The 17,313-nt window shown below is 40.8% G+C and overlaps 1 protein-coding gene across 1 annotated transcript; it reads right to left on the bottom strand.

Annotated features, from left to right (window-relative positions):
• Nucleotides 1-1,757: 1,757 nt before the first annotated feature.
• On the bottom strand, nucleotides 1,758-3,583 carry LOC106633981 (keratin, type I cytoskeletal 18-like). Its single transcript, XM_034952453.3, is given in 2 exon segments — nucleotides 1,758-2,686; nucleotides 2,689-3,583. Coding segments are annotated over 2 exon segments (1,287 nt in total). The 5' UTR covers nucleotides 3,047-3,583.
• Between the last annotated feature and the right edge of the window lie 13,730 nt (nucleotides 3,584-17,313).

Raw genomic sequence — 17,313 nt, 5'->3', positions numbered from 1 at the left:
TGATAACACTATCTTCTTCAATGATTTGTTATAATATTTCAATAAAATAAAATAAAAGTGAAAAGAAAAGCTTCCCACTTAAAGACTTAATAAGGGCTGGGCACAGTGGCTCTCACCTGTCATCCCAACACTTTGGGAGGCCGAGGTGGGCTGATCACAAGGTCAGGAGTTCAAGACCAGCCTGGCCAATATGTAAAACGCCGTCTCTACTAAAAATACAAAAATTAGCCAGGCGTGGTGGCAGGCACCTGTAGTCCCAGCTACTCAGGAGGCTAAGGCAGGAGAATCGCTTGAACCCAGGAGACAGAGGTTGCAGTGAGCCGAGATCACACCACTGTACTCCAGCCTGGGAGACAGAACGAGACTCTGTCTCAAAACAAACAAACAAACAAACAAAACAAAACAAAAAAAACCTAATAAGAAAAGAAACATTTCTAAGTAAGTAACTGACTCTCCACTTAATAAAAAAAAGAAAAAAGAAAAAACTCTCTACTGAAGTTGCGAAGATCTACGGTAAGAACAAATGTTCTATCTGTGAAATTGTGAAGGAGAAAAAAGTAATTGGTGCATATGTAGGGTATGGTACCATGCACGGTTTCCGGCATCCACTGGGGCCTTGGAATGTATCCTGGTGGATATGGGGGACTGCAAAGAAATGTGCTAATTCAAAACAGTGAGCAACATTGGAGAATCTCCCTGCAGGTACAAGAGGATGGACTGAGTGAGAAGTAGATTTCCTATTTACTCTTGGGAGATGAATAACAATAGCAATGATTAGAGTGATAAAAGCGCAACAGCAGAAAGGGATTCCTCTCTCTCTCTCTTTTTTTTTTCCAAGACAGAATCTTGCTGTGTCACCCAGGCTGGAGTACAGGGGCGCAATCTCGGCTCACTGCAACCTCCACCTCCCTGGTTCAAGCGATTCTCGTGCCTCAGCCTCCCGAGTAACTGGGACGATAGGCATGCACCACCATGTCTGGGTAATTATTGTATTTTTAGTAGATACAGGGTTTCACCATGTTGCCCAGGCAGGTCTCCAACTCCTGAGCTCAAGTGATCTGCCCGCCTCGGCCTCCCAAAGTGCTGAGATTACAGGAGTGAGCCACTGTGCTCAGCCTGATCCCTCTCTTTCTTCACCATCAAACTACTCTGTGCTGTATGAGAAGAAAGGGGTGGAAGAGTTTTTCGCACTGTTCCAAGTGGTCCTGAAAAGTGAAGCATGCACAGCCACTGTCCCTCTTCTTGACAGAAAAGCCTTGTCTCTTTCTCACTTCCCAAATTTGGCTTGACTCTCATGGTGTAGTCAACTTCTTGAAGATTGCAGGATAAGATGCCAGGCAGGACGAGGGTTCAAATACCAAGTCTCTTTTTTCAGTGCCTTCAACTCTTAGCCCCAAATTCCAGAATGTCATTCCTCCATCTAGCCAGTATCCGTCCATTCTACTTGTCTAGATAGTCCCTACCCAAATGTCCTTATAACATTTCGAGGGATGGCATCATTCTCATTTGTCTATAACATCTTGCCTAGAGCCATCGGTTTTACAGGCTGTACAGGAGGCACAATGCTGGCACCTGCTCAGCTTCTGGGGAAGCCTCAGGAAACTTTCAATCATGGCGGAAGGAAAAGAGGAAGCAGGCACATCTTACATGGCTGGAGCAGAAGCAAGAGAGCTAAAATAACTTTTATTGCTTTTTTTTAAACCTCTGATCTTTTTATTAGCCTCCTGCTCCCCAAAGAGTATCCTGCTTCTGCCGGTTTAATGTCTCAGAACTTTGGTGTCATTGGTCTCAGACACCACTTTGCCATCCGCTATCCAGCGGGTGGTGGTCTTTTGGATGGTTTGCACGGACTTGCTCCTGTCCAGGGTATCACCAAGATTGAAGTCCTTGCCATCTTCCAGCAGGCCGCAGTAGGTGGTGATCTCAGCCTCCAGCTTGACTTTGATGTTCAGCAGGGCCTCATACTCCTGGGCCTGGTGCTGTCCCTCTGCCCAGGTCTGTGCTAGCTCTGACTCCAGGTGCAGCAGGATCCCATTGAGCTGCTCCATCTGCAGGGTGCAGTGGGCCTCCGCCTCCCTCAGGCTGTTCTCCAAGCTAGGCTTCAGATTTCTTATGAAGTCCAGGTTGATCTCCAAGGACTGGACTGTATGTCTCAGCTCCGTGAGCGTCATCTCAGCAACTCCAACCTCAGTGGACTGCATGGTGACCACTGTGGTCCTCTCCTTAATCTGCTGAGACCAGTACTTGCCCAGCTCTTCTTGGTTCTTCCAAGCCAGCTCGTCATATTGGGCCCAGATGTCTGCCATGATCTTGGCAAGGTCCTGAGATTTGAGGGCATCTACCTCCAAGGTCAACCCAGAGCTGACAATCTGGGCTTGTCGGCCTTTTACTTCCTCTTCGTGGTTCTTCTTCATGAAGAGCAGCTCCTCCTTGAGAGCCTCTATCTCTGTCTCCAGCTGCAGCCGAGTGACACTAGTGTCATCAATGGCCTTGCGGAGCCCCTGGATGTCACTCTCCACAGACTGGCGCATGGCCAGCTCTGTCTCATACTTGACTCTAAAGTCATCAGCAGCAAGATGGGCATTGTTGATCTGCAGAACAGTGCAGGCATTGTCCACAGTATTTGCGAAGATCTGAGCCCTCAAATCCTTGATGGTCTTGAAGTAATGGCTCCAGTCTCTGACCTGGGTCCCTTCTTCTCCAGGTGCTCCCGGATTTTGCTCTCCAGCTTCCGGTTCTCGGTCTCCAGGCTCCGCACTCTGTCCAGGTAGAAGGCCAGGTGGTGGTTCAGGCTTTGCATGGGCTCCTTTTCATTCTGGATGCCTCCCATTTCTGCCAGACCCCCAGCCATCCCCACGGCCAGGCCCCCAGACCCCATGCCGCCCTGGAAGCTGGTGGAGCGGGACATGGAGATTTGGGAACCAGAGCCCCCAACGCCTGCATAGACGCTGGCTGTGCTGCTGACTGGCGGAGGGCCATAGCTGGGCGCCTGGACAGAGCCCAGGGACTGGTAGTTGGTGGAGGTGGAGCGAGTGGTGAAGTTCATGCTGTCTGCAGAGGAGAGTAAGAAGACAGGACTCCGGCTTTGCCGACGACCTACTTTTTACTAATTATGAAAGCAATGCCTCTACCCTGAGCCAATTTGGACAATACAGAAAAGCATAAGAAAGAAGAAAACTTAAATGAACTGTAATTCCAATGCTCAGCAATAACTACTACTAGATTTTGGTATATTTTCTTTTAGTATTTTTTTTTTCTATCACACTATTACAAAGTTTAGATCATATTAAATTTTATAGTTTGTTTTTCTATTTAGATAAGCATTTTCATATCATTAAAAATTACTTAAACACATAATTTTCAAGAGTGGCATGTAATTTCTTGGTATAAATATAATTTGTATAACCTTATATTTTCAAGCATTTGGGCTACACTAATTTCTATAGCATCAACTATGCCATTTTGAATATCTTTATGCATAAGCTTTTGCTTATATTTCAGATATTCCTCTAGGGGAAGGTGGGATTACTGAGTCAAGATGTAGAAACATTTTAACGCTCTCAGTATTGCCAAGCCGTTTCCCAAAAAGAATGTAATTAATTTCTACTTCTGTTAGCAGATAAAATTCCCAGGTTGGCTGAGTTATGAAAGAGAAGGAAACTATAGGCACCTAAAGCAGGGACAGAATGCGGGGATGGAGTAAGGTAAATATTCTAAGCAGAGAGAGTAGTTAGTGGCTTTATCCAGGGGTAGAAGAACTTGGTCTAGGTAGCTGAATATAACAGGAGTAGAGGACAATTTGGGACAAAAACTCAGGCTGTAGAGATATGCATAAGACATGTTACAAAGAGTCACCTAAACTGGCTTTAGGTAAAAAGTTAGGACCAAAATTAAAACGAACTGAAGAATCTCGTTGGCAACACGCTTGAGATTCTGCAGAGGAGAGAGAATAGCTCATTTATTTTACAGATATGTATTGAGCACCTATTCTGTGCTGGCATGGTATTTGGTGCTGCTGCTGAAGACAGACAATAAACATGATTTTTTATGTAAAATTGTCAAGAAAATAAAAACACATATCTACCCCAAAACTTGTACATTCACGTCCATAGCAGAATTATTTATAATAGCTATAAAGTGGAAAGAACTTAAATGTCAATCAACTGATAAACAGATAAATAAAATGTGGTATAGCCATACAGTAGAATACTATTTGGCTATTTAAAAAGGAATAAAGTACTGCTGATACATACTACAACATGGATGAACCTTGAAAACATGTTAAATGACAGAAAATGAGGTCACAGAAACCCATATAACATATGATCTCATTTATATAAAATGTCCAGAATAGGCAAATCATCATAATAGCATACCTGTTTGCTAGGCATTTTTCTAAATGTGTTGTATCTATTAGAGACAGAAAGTACCTTAGTGGTTGCCTAGGGCTGGGGGTGGGGGGGTGCCAGGGAAGAGGGGCAGAGTTTGAAAAGGAATGGGAGCTGACTGCTAATGGGCCCAGGATTTCTTTCTGGGGTGATGAGAATGTACTATAATTGATTGTGATTATGACTGCCCAACTCTGAGAACTGAAACCATTGAATTGTATGCTTAAATGGGTGAACCGTATGGTATGTGAATTATATCTCAATTTTTAGAAGTAAAATTTATGGCACATTATGTGACAGTTAGGTGCTATGGAGAATGATAAAAATATGGAGATGGATAGGGCAGAGCAGGGATGAGGACATTTTGGAGAGTAGGCCCGGGATATAATTTTTGTACAGAGCACAGAGGGAAGGTCTCACCCGTAAGATGATGTTTGAGTAAAGATCTGAAGGAGGTCAAAAGGAAAATCTTGGACTTTGACAGCTGCAAAATAAGGAAAGTTTTTTCCATCACCAAGTCATTCCCAGGGTACAGTTCAGTTATAAAGAACATAGATAAATTAGTAGTAACACAGTTTTAGGAAGTCTTTAATACTAACACATTATTTTCATATTTCCCTATGTAAGAATAAATAAGGCTCACATCAGTCAGAAAACACTAAATAAGTACACTGGGGATTTAGGTATTTTGGAAGTTTTGTATGGTGGAGATTTGGTTTATATTATTTTGGAGGTGCACACCAGGATGCTGTGAAATGTAATTGTATTTCTTTTTCCTTTTGTTTTCCTCAATTGAAAAAATAAGTATTAATGAACACTTCATTCGGCCATTTATTCACAAATAATTTTTCTCTCTTAGAACACTAATTTTTTTCCTCCTCAACTCTTTGACATTAACTTTGTAAACCACAAAAAAACTAAACAAACAAACAAAACACTTTGTAGACAAATACTCAATGGCAATAAGAAACACAACAGTTCTTTGAAGCCTGTACCTCTTTATTTTGACCAGAGGAGAGCACTAGAGAGCTTTCGGGCTATTGAAGGGCCCCCCCAGTCCCAAAGGGCTGGGTGGAGCCTGAAGCATTCCTTCAGCCAGGCGTAGCTTTAAGTCCTGACTCAGAAGACAACAGCACAGCACTTTGCTAAAGGGCAAGCTCGGACACATTTCCGTAACATATAACACTTCTTTCACCTCAGACGTGATGTTCTGCTAAATCTTCAACATTTCATAATGTGTACTAACCCCTTGATACTTGTTTTGTGTTCTGCTTTTGTTTTCAGCTCTTTGGGAGGTAAACAATGATTTTAATTTCATTTTACATAAACCACACAAAAAAGAAAGAATCACCATACATGTTTAAGGGCACATGAACTCCACTAAGGAGAGGCAGTACTGGGTATGGACAAGACACAACCTAAAACTTCCGACTAAAGCTACCCTGGTGAAAAGCCAATGGCCCAAACTTGTCTTAACTATCAGAAGTCTTAGGTTTCAATTTTGTTAGGAAAAGACACTAAGAATAACATCAGCTAATTATCCTACAATTTGAACAGTGTATAAATATCTAATAATGGAGCAGACACTTAAAATGTATAATAACTGGGGTATCAACGGCAGAAGACAACAGACACTCTCAACCACTGTGGATGGAAATAGAAATAGTTAAAATCTTATTGGAAGGCATCTTGTTAAAAAAAAAAAAACTTTCAAAATTTTAAGTGTGCATAATTTCAACCCAGCAATTCCATCTCTAGATATAAGTTCCCCCGAAATGCTGCACATGCACACAAAAAATTTATTTATAGTAGTTGTAATAATAATGATAATAGCATTTAGCACCTACTGTGGTAGGTGCAGTTCAAGAACTTTACATACGTTGACTAATTTATCTCTAAAAACAGCCTGGCGATCCCCATTTTATTGATGAGGAAGCTGAGGCAGGGACAGGTTAAGTAACAGCTGTGAAGAGGTGGAGCCAGGATTTGAATGCATGGAGTCTGATCCCAACGCCCCTGCTCTTAACCACTATGCTATGCTATGCAATACGAGGATATTTGTTGTAGCATTGTTTATAGTGGTGTAAAACTGGAAACAGCCCATGTCTAGCACTAGTGGAATCGTTAAATAACCAATGATGTATTCATATTGTCAAAATGAAGTCAATCTAGGTGCCCTGACTCAGAAAAGGCCCCAAAGGTATACTGTAGAGAAGGGGAGCGAGAGAAGCAATTCTCAGAATAATACATATCATATGATTCCATTTGTGTTTCTTTTCAATTACATGTTTGTATTTGGACATATATTCAAGCATAGAAAAAGGATGGAAGAACATACAGACACCAAACTGTACCTGTTGTAGTCTTTGAGGAGAGTGGTATTGGGAAGGGGGTGGTTGTAAAAGAGGAATTTCAATTTCATGTTTTACCCTATGTAATTCTGTATTACTTGAAAGTTTTAAAATAAAATATACTTACATACTACTTCTGCATCTTTTAAAAAACCGGAACACTCTTTCAAAGACTAAAAAAGGACACACTTGGGCTGGGTACAGTGGCTCACACCCATAGTCCCAGCACTTTGGGAGGCCGAGGTGGGTGAGCCAAGAGTTTGAGACCAGCCTGGGCAACATGGTGAAACTCCATCTCTACAAATGCAAAAGAAATTAGCCAGGTGTGGCAGCGAGTGCTTGTAGTCCCAGCTGCTCGGAAGGCTAAAGCCGGAGGATAGTTTGAGCCCTGGAGGTCAAGGCAGCAGTGAGCCATGACTGCACCACTGCACTCCAGCCTGGGCAACAGAGTGAGACTCTGTCTCAAAATAAAATAAAATAAAATAAAGACATAGTGTAAACATCGAAGGGAATCTTAGCAAAGAGTTCAGTCAACTCCTTCATAGTACTAGTGAAGAAACCGCAGTGTTAGGAAGTAAAATGGAGCCTGTATTGTTACACCTATAATGGCTGCTCTAAGCTAGAGGCTGCCTGCCTGACTCCTGCCCCAGAGCTCTTTTTGTGTTACTACTTTGCTTTCACCTGGAGAAACCTCTAAAAGTGAGTTATGCACTATCTTAATGTGATTTGACAGTTACATTTTATTTCATAGATTCATAGTTATGTGGCCTTTTAAAACGTTTTGGAGGAACATATGTCACTCATTCATTCAACAAATATTTATTAAATAAAATAATTAGATATTACTAATTAGGTGCTAATTGTTATATGCCAGGTACTGTTCTAGGCCCTGGAAATATAACATTGCTCAAGATATACACAGTTGTCGCCCTCAAGAATTATGGGAAAATGTTCACCACCTAACCACATAGGAAAAAACACATTATGAAGCTGTACGTCCTAAATGAAAATGCACAAAAATGTTAACAGTTATCTCTGGAGTTTTAGGAGATTTTTATGTGGTTCTTTATGTATTTCTATGTTTTCTTTCTTTAGGAAGTTTTCAACTGGCATGTATTTCCTTCATAATGAGAAAAATATATTTTAAAGAATCAAACAGTAGCTCTTTGTGTAAGTTTTGAAACCTGTTGAACTATATGGAAAGAGAAAAGGGTCATTATACCAGGAGAAAGCAAATGGTTCCCTGAAAAGGAAAGGCTTAGACAAGCTCTTCTGTTCTTGTTGCTGAACCATAAGTCTATGGAATTCCCAGGGAAAAGGCTTTTCAGAGGGCACTTCTGGAGCTGTGAGACATCTTTTGTCATATTGCTAAGGAACATCAGACAGTACACTTTGGGGGAAAGAGCTATGGAAGCCAGTCCAGGCTAGTGGTTTAGTCTTCAGGCTTTGGAGACAGACTGTATGGACGCAGATCCCAGCTCAACCCCTTTCTAGCTATGCAACCTCAAGAAATTTGTTTGCCTTTTTGAACTTCGGTTTCTCCATCTGTGAATGGGAATAAAAATGGAACATACATCATTTGGTAGTTAGGAGAATTAAGTGAGATAATGTATATAAAGAGCTTAAAACTGTGGTTGGCACATAATTGTGTTTAGTTTATGTTACCTGCCACTTAGCTCAGAAGCGGAATCAAATTCTCACTTCCCTGACTACCCACCTCCCCACCACACATACAGTCTGCACATTCATATGCACCCACACACCAAAGAAATATAGGCTATACCTTAGAGAAAATGTCTTCAGTACTGTTTCAGCAATTACACAAATTAACTCATCTACCTAACAATTGGACTAAAAATAGAACAATCCTGCATATTAAAATATAATAAATAGAAAATGATACACTGAAATGTTTTTCTTTTCACAATGTGTTTTGGGCTTCCTCAATGTCCACAGAAATCAGTCTCAATATTTTATTATATCCTTTGCTTTATTTTCCAAATCCCTTAAAAGTAACTAATAATGGAGGAACTCTGGCAACAAAAGAAGGCTTAGCCCTGTGTGCCAGAGCTCCCAATTAAGCTAAGGTCTAGGCGCTGCCCTGACATATGACAAGCAGAGCTATCCAGCTTGAAGAGACCTTATAGGATTGGACAATGAGGACATCCACAGCACCCATGATACCTTAACCCTTACCCCTTGCCCATTATCAGAGGGTTGATGCGTCAGCACTTTGATACTTTGAAGAACCATTGTCAAAGACCCTGCTTTTGTGTAATGCAGTGTGTACTAGATTTTGAAGGAAAGTAAAACAATTTATTAAACCTACAATGAAATAATAAGATTATTTTCCAAGAGGTAGCCCTATTGCTGACAGCCCTCTTGTAACCATGATGGAAGCCAGCCTGGGTACAAAGACAGCAGATGGCATAAATAATGGCAGAAAGAAGAAAAGCCATACTTCTGATCCAACTATGCCTGAAGCTTGGAACAACCTCTGGACTCCTCAGTTATGTGGGCCAATAAATACCCAAGCTTTTTTTTTTTTTTTTTTTTTTGAGACAAAGTCTCACTCTGTCACCCAGGCTGGAGTGCAGTGGCCCAATCTCGGCTCACTGCAACATCCACTTGTGGGGTTCAAGTGATTCTCCTGCCTCAGTCTTCTGAGTAGCTGAGATTACAGGCACTGGCAACCATGCCCGGCTAATTTTTGTATTTTTAGTAGAGACGGGGTTTGACCATGTTGGCCAGGCTGGCCTCGAACTCCTGACCTCAAGTGATCCGCCCATCTTGTCCTTCTAAAGTGCTGGGATTACAGGTCTGAGCCACTGTGCCCAGACAGTTATTTTTTTTTTAGTTAAAAAATACAAAAATTAGCCAGGCGTGGTGGTGCACGCCTGCAATCCCAGCTACTCAGGAGGCTGAGGCAGGAGAATCGCTTGAACCTGAGAGGCAGATGTTACAGTGAGCCAAGATTGCGCCACTGCCCTCCAGCCTGGGTGACAGAGAAAGATTCTGACCCAAAAAACAAAACAAAACAAAAACTAATAGTTTATGTTGTAATGAAGCAATCAGGTATTTGGTAGAACAAGTGAGTTTCCCATTTTGGTGTTTTTGTTGTTTTGTTCTTTTGTTTAAGAAAGAGTCTCACTCTGTTGTCCAGGCTGGAGGGCAGTGGTGCAGTCTCAGCTCACTGCAACCTCCGCCTTCTGGGTTCAAGCAATTCTCATGCCTCAGACTCCCACGTAGTTGGGATTACAGGCATGAGACACCACGCCTGGCCAGTTATTTTTTAAAAAGTTTTTGGCCAGGCATGGTGGCTCACGTCTGTAATCCCAGCACTTTGGGAGGACAAGGCAGGTGGATCACTTGAGGTCAGGAGTTTGAGACCAGTTTGGCCAACATGTTCAAACCCCATCTCTATTAAAAATACAAAAAATTATCTATAAAAATTATTATATTTATTTTAAAAATATTATAAAATTATCTATAAAAAATTAGCTGGGCATGGTGGCCAGCTCCCATAATCCCAGCTACTCAGGTGGCTGAGGCAGGAGAATCACTTGAACTCAGGACGCAGATGTTGCAGTGAGCCGAGATTGCACTACTACAATCCAGCTTGGGAGACAGACCAAGACTCCATCTCAAACAAACAAACAAACAAACAAAAACTAATAGTTTGTGTTGTATGTACTAGTAAAGCAATCAGGTATTTGGTAGAACAAGTGAGCTTCCCATTTTGGTGGGTTTTTTTGTTTTGTTTTGTTTTTTTGAGAAAGAGTCTCACTGTTGTCTAGGCTGGAGGGCAGTGGTGCAATCTCGGCTCACTGCAACCTCCACCTTCCGGGTTCAAGCAATTCTAATGCCTCAGACTCCCAAGTAGCTGGGATTACAGGCTCACGCCACAACACCTGGCTAATTTTTGTATTTTTAGTAGAGATGGGGTTTCACCATGTTGGCCAGACTGGTCTCGAACTCTTGGCCTTAAGCGATCTGCCCACCTCAGCCTCCCAAAGTTCTGGGATTACAGGTGTGAGCCATGGTGCCTGACCCCTATTTGCTTTTGAGTCATAGACCCAAATTTACAGAGCATGGACTTTCATGCACAGTCACACTGAGTTTTTAACAAGAGTATGTTCTCTATCACTAAGAATTCCAAATCCTGTTTCTTTTGGAGTACTCTTTAACTTAGATTCATTTTATGTTTTAAAAGTCTAAGCCATAAATGTGTTTTGCTGGTAACATGTTTCATAGGTCAATTCATTGGTTGCAGGTTTGGAAGGCTCGCCACATGAAGGAATTACTGCTGGATGAGAGATGCTGGAGCTTTGGACTGACCAGGGACTCTGGCCAGACCTAGGCTGGCCCAGGGACTTAAGACCCAAGGGAACATAAGTGAACAAGTGCTGTTCAAGGGAGCCACTCACCCATCTTTTTCTGTGGATTCGTTCCTGCTAGGAACATACCAAACACGAAGGAAAGGGGAAACTATCTTCATTTTAGATAAGGAACTGCACGACTTAAACTTTATTTCTCCATACCATTCTCTTTGATCTTAGGGTGAGTAAGAGGGAAAAAATGTGCTTGTAGAGAGGTGAGTGAGAAAAGTGGTCATATCTTTGCCTCATAAATGCTGAAAAACTTGAATCACTGAATAGTTTTAACTGGCTTTTGCCTGTTGAGATAATAACAATCACCTTTAGGCAGCTCAGGGAAGAATATAGTTATGGGGAATTTTAAAACTCCAGTCAAGGTCAGTTCAAAGTAGGTTCCAATTTGTCTTATAAATGTAATGTATTTCATCTTGCCAACTTGAAAAGATATTTTTCCAAAGAGCTTAGAAATGGAGGGTAACTATGGACTAGAAAAAAATGGAACAGTCTGGGATAGAATGATTTGGGATGGGTTGAAGCTCCCCAGGCACAAAACAATTAAGATTTCATTACATTCATCATCAGGTGCCTCTCCCCCAAGTAGCATTTAAAGCACTCCACAATCTGGTCCATGCTGCCTTTTCTAGCCTTGTATCCTACTAACCTTTCCTTATCTCATGCAAACACCTGATTCCTTTCATATCATTTCTTACCTCTGGGCTTTTTTCAAACTGCTCTATTCCTGTTTGGAATGCTGTCTTTCCCTTCCCCCCTGCAATATCTGCCCATCAAATTTGCACTATTTATTTAAGACATAGTTAAAACCTGACAGACTCCAAAATGTCTCACAAGGTTCTTGCAGAAAAGACTCTCACCATCCTTAACAGTTACATAATATTTTGTGTGTACCAATATTGTACACTTATCACCATCACTATCTGTCCTGTATCACAGTTTATGTGTTTATCTTCCACATTTTCTTTCCAATGCATTGAGTGCAAGGGTCACATCTCGTTCATCTCTGAGCCTCCATCTATGTGCTTTGCACATATTCTATAGTTCATAGGTTCAGTATGTTCCCATTTGGTTGTAGTACTTATTCATTACCCATTATAATAGCTCACTCTGATTCAGTCAAGCGCTGTTTTAAAAGCTCTGCATACATTGACTCATTTAAAACATGCAATGCAGGTTACCATTATTATCCCCAGTTTACAGTTCAAGAAACAGATTACGTAAATATGCCCAAGGTTACACAGATAATAAGGAGCAAAACTGGGATTTGAATCCGGAAGATCTGCTTCCAGAGATCATGCCCTTAACCACTAGGAGAAACACAGTCGGCCCTCCATATCTGTGGGGGGATTTGTTCTAGGACTCCTGCAGGTACCAAAAACTGTGGATGCTCAAGCCCCTTATATAAAATTGTGTAGTACAGTCCTGGCATACTCCATACTCTATTGGCAGGTTTCCATCTGGTTGGTTGAATCCTTTGCAGATACAGAGGGCTGACTGTATATACAGTCACCACAGATTTTCTTGTATTCTTTTGGAGAAATCAGAGATTTGATAAGCCACACACTGGATGTGGAATTCTAGAGCTCTGGTATCATAAGTCCTGGATTAGGAGAATTTGACTGAACATACATACATCCACTGAAAATTGTAAGCTGTTGATATAGATATTTCTTATGTTTTTAGTCTGTCCAGCATCTTTTGATCATTCTTGCTATTTTTAGGAAATCTCTGGCCTTAGGAATTCTGCTTCCCAAGATACAAACCCAGAAAACTCAGTTCCCTGGGGTCCTTTGTAGCTAGAACATAAGCATGTGAAATTTTATTTCAGAAAAGTTCTCACCCAGGAGATAGCTTTGGTGCTGGGCCGCAGTACGGGGCATTGTAAAGTCAGTCCTAGGCAGCAGGGCCAATGGTGTGCCCCTCAGTAGTGGGAAGGACAGAAGCAGCAGCAGCAGGTTCCTCATCAGCCAGTTCTGTACCATGGTCTTCAGTGTTATTCCTGGAAACGTAGCCTTAAGCCAGTCCTCCCACTCTTCTGTTAGCTACCCAGTATCCTTTTTTTCTTTAACAGCTTTATTGAGAAGTAGTTTACATACCCTAAAATTCACCTGCTTTAACCCAATATCTTTTAAATAAACTTAGGTTAATAAACTGCTTAAATATCCAGAGTCAGTTTCTCTTGCTTGTAACTAAAAATGCAAATTGAGTTGTTTATAATCATAAATGAAAAGGCATTTTCTTTGGAATGTTTTGTTGCTGCTTTTATTATTATTGTTAAGTTATTTATCAATCTCTCTTCATTGTTCAACTGCATTTCTTTGGCACACTTTTTCACATTCATGATACACTTTATACTTTTTTTTTGTTTGAGACGGAGTCTCGCTCTGTCGCACTGGATGGAGTGCAGTGGCACAATATCGGCTCACTGCAACCTCCACCTCTCAGGCTCAAGCGATTCTTGTGCCTCAGCCTCCTGAGTAGCTGGAACTACAGGTGCGTGCCACCATACCTGGCTAATTCTTGTATTTTTAGTAGAGACGGGGTTTCACCAAGTTGGCCAGGCTGGTCTCGAACTCCTGACTTCAGGTGATCCGCCCTCCTGGGCCTCCCAAAGTGCTGAGATTACAGGCATGAGACACTGCACCCGGCCTATGATATACTTTTCAATAGGAATATCATAAAAACGGCTTAAGTCAACACTAAAATGTACTTTCTTAACAACATCCACCTATCTGAGCTACCTGATGCCTATAGCACTAACTCTTGTAGCCAGGAGGTGGCTACTCCATTATGCTTGAGGCATTTGTTCTGAGACTTTTTTATATCAGTTATTTTTAATATTGTGTCACCCACATCTAATTTGAAAACTAAAAAAGTTTAAGTGATTTAATCAATCAAGTGGTTCCAAGGCATTCAACTTAGTTCTCATAGAAACACTTTTCTTTCTTTTCACTTATATTTTATTTGCTTATATAATTTTAAAAATTAAATTTTGTAATTAGATAATGCAAATGGAAATGTCAAACTGAAATATTACCAATTAGGAAATCTATTCTTGGAGGCTACTTCTGCCTAATGTCACTGTGATATAATATGAAACACTGCATAACTCATGAGAGAGTGAAGGCTGTCCTACGTCAGTGTTGAAAGCCAGGTTAGCTCAACAAATATGTTTTGCTTATCACCAGAGAAACTGAAGATGAACTGAGGAACCCAAAGCAGTTCAGGCCTTTAATTGAAAACTGACAGTTACAGCAGAGGAATGAAGAGTCCCATCCCATACAAGAGTTTGGTATCTAAATGATAGCAAGATTAAGTTAAAAATGACAAGCTGTTGGGGGGGTTTGTTCTTCTTCTTTTTTTAATCTGAGGTCTTAGGGGTTTTAAACATTAAATCAGTCTGCTTATAAATCTTGCCGTAAAATGGGCTGGGATGAATTCAAGACACTATAAGACATGAACAGTATCTTCAAATGGCATATTTTAGATAAACCTATCACTTATCTTTTCAGCATTCAGAATTCAACCGAAGTCCTCCCATACACAGCAGTACCCTATAAACAAAGGTGCAGAGTCTAAGACAAATAGGGAGGATCAATGCCCCTTGGAAGTTCCTTCTAACAAGAAAGTAAATATGGTCAAACAGTGGAGAAGGGCTGTGGTATTTTTCAGATATAGGCTAAATTCATCATGGTTCATTTCCAGTCCGCTCTTACTCAGTATGAAATGTTTCAGTTCACAAGAAGGTGTGAGGAGGAGTCTCAGTTTACTTAACTCGCAACTGTAGTTTTGGAAAAAAGATAAAGTTTAAAAGTGATTTTTCTCATTCTAAAGTTTATTTTTGGTTTTTAAGGACTCCGTGGTTTCTAAGGACATTGGGGCAAGGCATGCTTATTTTTTTATTTTTTATTTTTTGCCATGAAGTTACAGGATAGCTTACAATTACAGTAACTAGCTGGTGGTTTTTAAGAAGACATGGAATAGGGTTGCCTTTGTCAGAACGCTATTAGAAATAGACTGTTAATCAACCACTGCTCAAAGTCTGATGTTTAACTTCTTGAAGTAAACATTTGAGGTCACAGCAGTCCCTCCTTGTAAGTTTTATGCATTACTTCAGTTGGAGAGGTAAAGGCATTAAAACAGTTAACTACACATTTGATCAATGAACCAGTCTCCCATGTTTGATTTAAGGCTTGAAAGTGAATTAAACTTATGAATAAAATCAGGCTCTTAGATTCTAAACTATAAATTCATAATAATTTCATTAAAATGTTTATAACTTTCAGAATTTCAGTATGAAACCATGCTTTTTTGACATTAAAAAGTTTGCATCAGAAAGTATAACCTTTAAAAGGTTTATAAAACATTTTAAATTTGTTTGTTAAATTTCTATCAAACAGTAGGAATCTAAACATTCTAATAGTTGCTACACTTCTGGAAATAATTACCTGAAAGGAGATTAACATTGCTCAACTAGTTAGTGGCCCAGATCTCTGCTATTGTTTGTTAGTGAAGGGGCTATTCATTCATAAAGCTGGACCCACCCAACCGAACAAAGAGACCCTTGGTGGCTGTTCAGGTGGACTCTAAGCCAAGAAAAAGGAATTGCTTCATTTCCTCAAGACTAAACTTTTGATCAACGCTGTGCGGTCAGGCTAAGAACTTAGATGGAATTTTAAACAAGGCATTAATGGCATTTCGGAAGCCACCATCAAACATCCTCCAATTAAGGAAGCAACGTAACAAGGTAAATTGAACCAGACAGGAATTTATTAAGGAAATTCACCTCTATTACCACAAAACACATCTCCTGCCAAGTCCAATGAATATTTCACAGATAATAATCAATTATTGACTCTGGCACATCTCTGAATGTGATGTGGGTCTTACTTACAAGTGTGACGTTTTAGTAACCAAAATGGGATTAAGTTTTCAAAATGCTGGGTAAATGTAGCGAAAAGACTGACAAGGCTTCTGCTCCAATGGGGTTTATGTTCTAATGGAGGAGGCAGACTGTAAACAACTTTTTCAAATATATTTTTACAAATGTGATTACTGTTTTGAAGGGAATACAAAAGTTGCTGAGACAGAAAATAACTCAGGGGAACTAAATAAATAGGGTGGTCCGAGAAGTTCTCTCTGGGTTGGGGACTTTTAATTAAGACCTGAAAGATGAAAAGAGGCCATCCATGGGAACCCTGGCAGGAGGAGCATTGTAGGCAGAGGCAGTGCAAGTACAAAGGCCCTGCAAGGCAAAGGGCTTGCCATATTATGGAAGGACTGACAGTAGCCCTGTACAGCCACGGCGTCAGACCCTGGGAAAGGTGGCACAAAGTGAGGTTAGAGAGGCAGATGGGGACAGATCACGTAGAGCAGCTTTTCTCAAACATGTTTGACCATGACTCATAGTAGGAAATATATTTTATGTCTCACCCACTACTCAAATAAAACAAAATGTTTACATAGAAAAACCTACCCTTACAATATGTAATGCCTATGATATTTTCTATTCATTTTAAAATACTAATCAATATCCACTAAATTCATTTCTTCACCAATGAATGGACTTTTGCAAAAGCATCGATAAGAGTCTGGGAAACTTTTGGAAGTCTTTTTTTATTTTTATTTTTATTTTTTTAAATTTTTATTTATTTATTTATTTTGAGACGGAGTCTCCTTCTTTCGCTGAGGCTGGAGTGAAGTGGTGCGATCTCGGCTCAATGCAACCTCCATCCCCCGGGTTCAGGCAATTCTACTGCCTCAGCCTTCCCAGTAGCTGGATTACAGGTGCCCGCCACCATGCCTGGCTAATTTTTTTGTTTTTAGTAGAGGCAGGGTTTCTCCATGTTGGCCACGCTGGTCTCGAACTCCTCACCTCAGGTGATCTACCTGCCTTGGCCTCCCAAAGTGCTAGGATTACAGGCGTGAGCCACTGCGCCCAGCCAGAAATCTTTAAGGAAGGGAGAGCTTGATTGATAAATGGAAACTTCATTTTAGTCACTATAGAAAGATTGGATTTAAGGATAACAAAAATAAAAGTGGAAGGATCTGTTACGGTATCATTGCCAAAGCTCAGGTGAAAGACAATAGCTCCAGCTATGTTGGTGGCAATCGAAGTGGAGAGACATTCAGATTCAGGATATATTTTAGAGGTAAAGCCAACAGGACACAGTGAGGAATTGA

This window comes from Pan paniscus, chromosome 1, assembly GCF_029289425.2.
Source record: "Pan paniscus chromosome 1, NHGRI_mPanPan1-v2.0_pri, whole genome shotgun sequence".
In the NCBI taxonomy this organism is placed as follows: domain Eukaryota; kingdom Metazoa; phylum Chordata; class Mammalia; order Primates; family Hominidae; genus Pan; species Pan paniscus.
Note: the sequence above shows the minus strand (reverse complement) of the source record. Positions and strands in the feature narration are given on the sequence as shown.